The sequence below is a fragment of the Cryptotermes secundus genome, unplaced genomic scaffold (genome assembly GCF_002891405.2).
Source record: "Cryptotermes secundus unplaced genomic scaffold, Csec_1.0 scaffold620, whole genome shotgun sequence".
In the NCBI taxonomy this organism is placed as follows: Eukaryota; Metazoa; Arthropoda; class Insecta; order Blattodea; family Kalotermitidae; genus Cryptotermes; species Cryptotermes secundus.
This window is the reverse complement of record NW_019723312.1, coordinates 777,377-782,302: the sequence shown is the minus strand read 5'-3', so window position 1 is coordinate 782,302 and position 4,926 is coordinate 777,377. Positions and strand designations below refer to the sequence as shown.

General features: G+C 47.4%; 1 protein-coding gene across 3 annotated transcripts in view; it reads right to left on the bottom strand.

The window, feature by feature from the left end:
• LOC111861820 (transmembrane channel-like protein 3) overlaps positions 1-4,223 on the bottom strand; it is a 29,640-nt gene extending 25,417 nt beyond the window's left edge. For 2 of the 3 annotated variants that reach the window (XM_023846712.2, XM_033750467.1), the window contains exons 1-2: positions 4,090-4,223; positions 2,684-2,883 (exon numbers count right to left, since the gene is read on the bottom strand). In XM_023846712.2, coding sequence (XP_023702480.1) covers positions 2,684-2,878 — 195 coding nt within the window. In that variant the 5' untranslated portion in view covers positions 2,879-2,883; positions 4,090-4,223. The remainder of the gene's footprint in view (positions 1-2,683; positions 2,884-4,089) is intronic. The other variant, XM_033750466.1, reaches the window with a different exon arrangement.
• Between the last annotated feature and the right edge of the window lie 703 nt (positions 4,224-4,926).

Genomic DNA, 4,926 nt, shown 5'->3' with positions numbered 1-4,926 from the left:
ACTGCCACGACCTGCGGGGGGGGGGGGGGGGGGGGGGGGAAGCACAAGGCCACTAAGCTTCTCAACGAACAGGTTTATACTAGAACTTGTATTCAGGAAGTTTTGGGTTCGATTCTCGTCCATGACTTCCTCTATCAGTCCTTCCAGGATAACATCGGCCGCAGTATGTCAATTAGCCAACAACCGCGTCCTTCCAAATCCTTGCCAATCGGGACTACTGGGTTTTTGGACTTTGTCCATTGTCCGGTATTCTAAAGAACACGACGTGTCGGAAACTGGGGGGAGAACACCTCAGTCAGTTGACCTAGACAGACACACAGCCACGCTACGAAGACGTATGGGAGAGTGGAGGTATATCTCCACCATTCTTGACATCGGAACTAGATGTAGGTGAGCTATGATCAGCTTCACGCTCCGGACGCTTTAACCCCGGGGAAAGAGCCCACGGTACCTGTTGGTTAGGAGGCTGAGTGGACCCCAGAGCCGGTCTGGACGCTGCAGATTACAGAAGAATCGATCCCCGATTCTCCAGTCGTTCAGGACATGACCAAGTTGGTGTGCCCATAAAATCTCTGAGGTCAGTACAAAATAATAGGACGGAGTTCGAGTCAGTGAAGTCCCCGAAGTTCCGCATGAAAGCGGCAAGTGAATGAGATTCCAGGTGCATACTGAAACACAGAAGCAGTTTCACTGTGTACTAAAGCGACCACAGAACCTGGCCTACAGGATGCGCACAAAAATTATGACAAGAAGAAGCAGGGCAGTGGTTGTAGGTGCAATGAGGCAGAGATGGCGAGGTACTGCAGTTGTGGGAAGTGAGAACCTGGTAGTTGAGGCCAGAGACAGTTCCTGAACCCAGAGGAAGGTGAACGTCCGCCGTTGGAAGCCGCTACCAAGCAACGGCTAGTGAAGACTGTATGTATTCTGTAGTTACAGAGGTCTTTGGAGTGTGTAATTAAGTGACACTGTCTTAGTTACTTGCAGTTACGTTCCGTGACTGTTCAATAAATCCAATTACGAGTCCAAGCCCCGTCTCTAGTCACAACGAATCAGGTGAAGTCCGTTATCGCCTGATGCCTGAGACACGGAGCAGTCCATCCTCGCGTCTGGCTGTTGACATGCTCCACATCAGAACCATCTGGCGTGCGATGTTTGTTTTGCGTGTTGCATTATCGATGGTCGGCGTCACAAGTTAGGGAGAGAGCCTTGAGGCCAACAAATGACCGGAAGGGCGTAAATGCAAATCCGCCATCAGTCAACAGCTTTCTGTGAAATGGTGGACAAATGGAGGGAAATAAGTCATCCCAAGGCGAGCGAGGTAAATTACCATCTTTATGCTACTAGAGGTGGCAACACTTCTCGTACTTTCTGGAACAGAATCACTTCGAGCAGTGAGAAACATGTAGCCACGTGAGAGAAGACTTGAAATCGAGGAGACGTGTACTTTCTGTAGTGTAAAATTGGGGAAACCCCGTCATGCCGTTGCTACGAAAGGGGTATCACAATAGGATTAAGGCCGGAAGGAGATATGTGACATAGAGGAATGGTAGAACAGGGGCAAGGGAACTGTTTTAACGTGAAGGAGAGAGAGGAAGGAGGAAAGGAATATTGACGTGTTCATTTATTTCGTTAAGACTAATTGAAGCTTGAATAAAGGAACTTAATGTGATAGTGGCAGAAAAACTATATTTATTAAGGGGAATGGACGATACAAAATCATTGGACTTGAAGGTTGTCAGGCAGCGTCCATTTGTCTTGGTACATGGGAAACACCGCGGGACATATTAATCTGACAGCCCGGGACGTCAGTTTTGAACATAGAAATTTTTTTCCAGGATCTGAGCAGTGCTCACTAGCCCGAGTGTTCATGAACGGATCTCATAATTCGCATTACTCGTATATAGTAAGTTTTGTGAGCTGTTGTACATAAGGACCGTGGTATTTCGATTTTCTTAGTTAATGTCGACGTATAACTTCGAAAAATAGACTTTAGTGGCTTTGACAGCAAGGAAATGTAATTTTTGATGAACTTAAGTCGGGAGGGGGGGGCTGTGGGAGAAGCTTGCAGTAGCAACTTGCAATTTGAGAACCATCTCAGCGTGCCGAATTGACTTGTTGCAAAACTTTCCGGATACGCACCGACTTTTAGCCAGACAATCTTCTGGTAGTTCAAGTAAATAATATTTTTTAGATCCAGTTCCTACCTCACAGAGAAGACTGCGTATTAACTACAAACTTTGTTGTTTTGGAAGCTAATAATTACGTGAGATTCTCACATGAAGTCATTACGAAGTTTGCTGCCGTTTGAGATGTGACGCCGTGCAGTCTGGTACATGTTTTACCTGATTTTCGAAGAACGTAGGCCTCAATCTTCAGGGTACCCACTCACTGTCCTTAAAAGGGCCACTCCTCCTTTATTTCCGGTTTCCCTCTAACCTCAACCAGTTCACTCAGAGCTACGGACTCTCCCATCTCCACGGAGAGCCAGGCATTCTTTACACTGGCCTCGTCTTTCCCATTGGTTCGCTAAGGGCCACGGCTTCCATGTCCGTAGCACTCTTCACATTTGCTTTACTTTTACCCTGAAGACAGAGGCAAAAGTTTCTCCGAAGCGTCGGTAACAATCTACTAGACAGCACGGGGTCACATCCCAGAGACAATACAATTTATCTGTTTAACTTGCCGTTATGTTGAGATCACTGGGTCCGGCCCGCTCCGGTGGGTTCCGGAACTCGACGGAGCTTCCGGAACTCCGCCTGGGCTTATTGATGTCGAGACGGAGGATGCCTGTCGTGTTCTCTCGTCGGTCCGGGCTCTTCCGGGCGCTCTGTTGCTCACTTGCCCTATTACATGTCGCCGCATCTTCACTGCCCTCCATCCTGTCTGTGGTTATAGGGCGAGACAAGAATTAGTTACCAGCAGACGGAGTTGGGAATGAGCTCGCGCTGCACCTTTCTACCGTCGGCTATTTAACGACGTCTCGAGCATCAAAAATACATAAGGAGTCTCATGAATCAGTCGGAGTAGCGAGAAGGAAAGCCATGGTCATGGGTCCGTCCTGGAACCAAAATGACTGTGCTGGCGAGAGCCAGCAGCAATTTGTTCGAAACCTGACACCATATAATGTCAGATGGTAGAATGGCAGATGATTTCGAGAGGATTTTAAAGGAAGTGGTTGTGGCCTAATCGAGATACCAACGCAGAATTTACCTGGAGACTGAGGAAAACCACGATAAACGTATGTCTGGATACCCGATATTCGAACCTCCATAATACAAATCTACAGCGTTACCTCTAGATCTACCTCTTCCGTTCAATCGGTGATGCTTTTGACTTGTATTCGGGAGGTGTTCAGTTCGAGCCTCGGACAGGAGACATTGAGGTTTTGGTACCTATGTATATTTGTTGCATTTTTGACGACGCTGTAGCTGCGTCACATCACACAGCGCAGAATGAGTGGACGATAGTGAATGGAAAGGGTGTGGAAGAAAACGGATGTTGCCTAGTTGAAGCTACTATCCCGACATTTACCCGGAGGGACTGAAGCAAACTAACAAAAACCTCAGAATAGTCGGTGGTCCGGCATAAAAACGAATCGAGCACTTCCAGAAGCGTTACCGCTTGCTCAGTTAGATTACTGTGGTCTTCCTCAGTTCCTCCGTTATGTAGACTAAGTTTCTGACAGCGTCATTAAATAAACAACAAATGGGTTACATTTTATTAAAAAGTCGAAATTACGAAGAGATTTGTCTTCTGGGATATAACGCCATGTAACGCTTTGAAACTGACGTTTCGGAGGAGCATGTCGCCTCCATCTTCATCTGAAGATGGAGGAAACGTCTTCCTCCGAAATTTAATTTGACTTTCAACGGACTACATGGTGTTACATCCAAAAGAAGCTACAACTCTTCTTAACCACCGGTGTGAGAACCGTAAACCCTACAGATAAAAACAAACTCAATTAACTCGAAAAAACGCAGTTGAGAAGCTAAGGGTTAGTCTGCGTTTTCAGCAGATAAGACAATAGGCTAGCAGACGGATAGGAAAGGATTTGGATGGAGGTGATGGTGGCACTATCCCAGGAGTTACCTGGAATGTCTAAGGAAGACCACGATAAAGCCTCAACACAGCCAGGTGTCCCGACCGATACTGTAAGCAGATACCTCCAGAATGAGTGTTACCGCCACGATAACCTGCTTGGTGCCGCAGCCCAGCCGCGCGCTGTTCAGTAGTCACTGTGTACTAGCAGCAACTGGCTCTGCTGTTAGTCACTTCGCTTCTGAATATCATGACACCGTTGGCACCGCGCCCAACCCCCTCCCCGACCCCTGACCTCCCATACTTAACACACACATTAACATTAGAGGCTATGTGGAGTGCGGGGGGTGGGGAGACGCATGAACCCATATTAGTTACCATAGCAACTGTTTATATTTATGAAGAGTTGAATTGCAAAATCAACGATACTGGGTTTCTCAAAAGCAAGGCTGGCCGTACAGGGTGACCAACAACTCGTGGCCACTGTACGTGTGTCGAGGCGGACAGTACCGCTCGTCCAGTTACACTCACCCTCCCAGCTACAGTCTGTAGTTCAGATTATTTTGGTTTCATTGTTAGCTCAAAACTGTGATGAATATGACCATTGCTGAGCAACGGTTCGGTAAACACATCTCCGAGGTGACGCAGTTAACAGTGGGACTTCCGTTGCTCAGTATCTGGTTGTTACGTTTCGTAGCAACGGACAAAACACAAATAATAACAGAGTGACAACTAACTGTTCGAGGTGGTGGTCTCTATTCGGTTCTCCCGAAGTTACAGAGACAGGACACGTGACAACGCTCAGCAGAATCCATTCGTAAGGGATTCATCGTTCGGCGGTCGTCACGGTAGAAGAGAAGACACTCGTAGTCCAGTTAGGAATGGAGC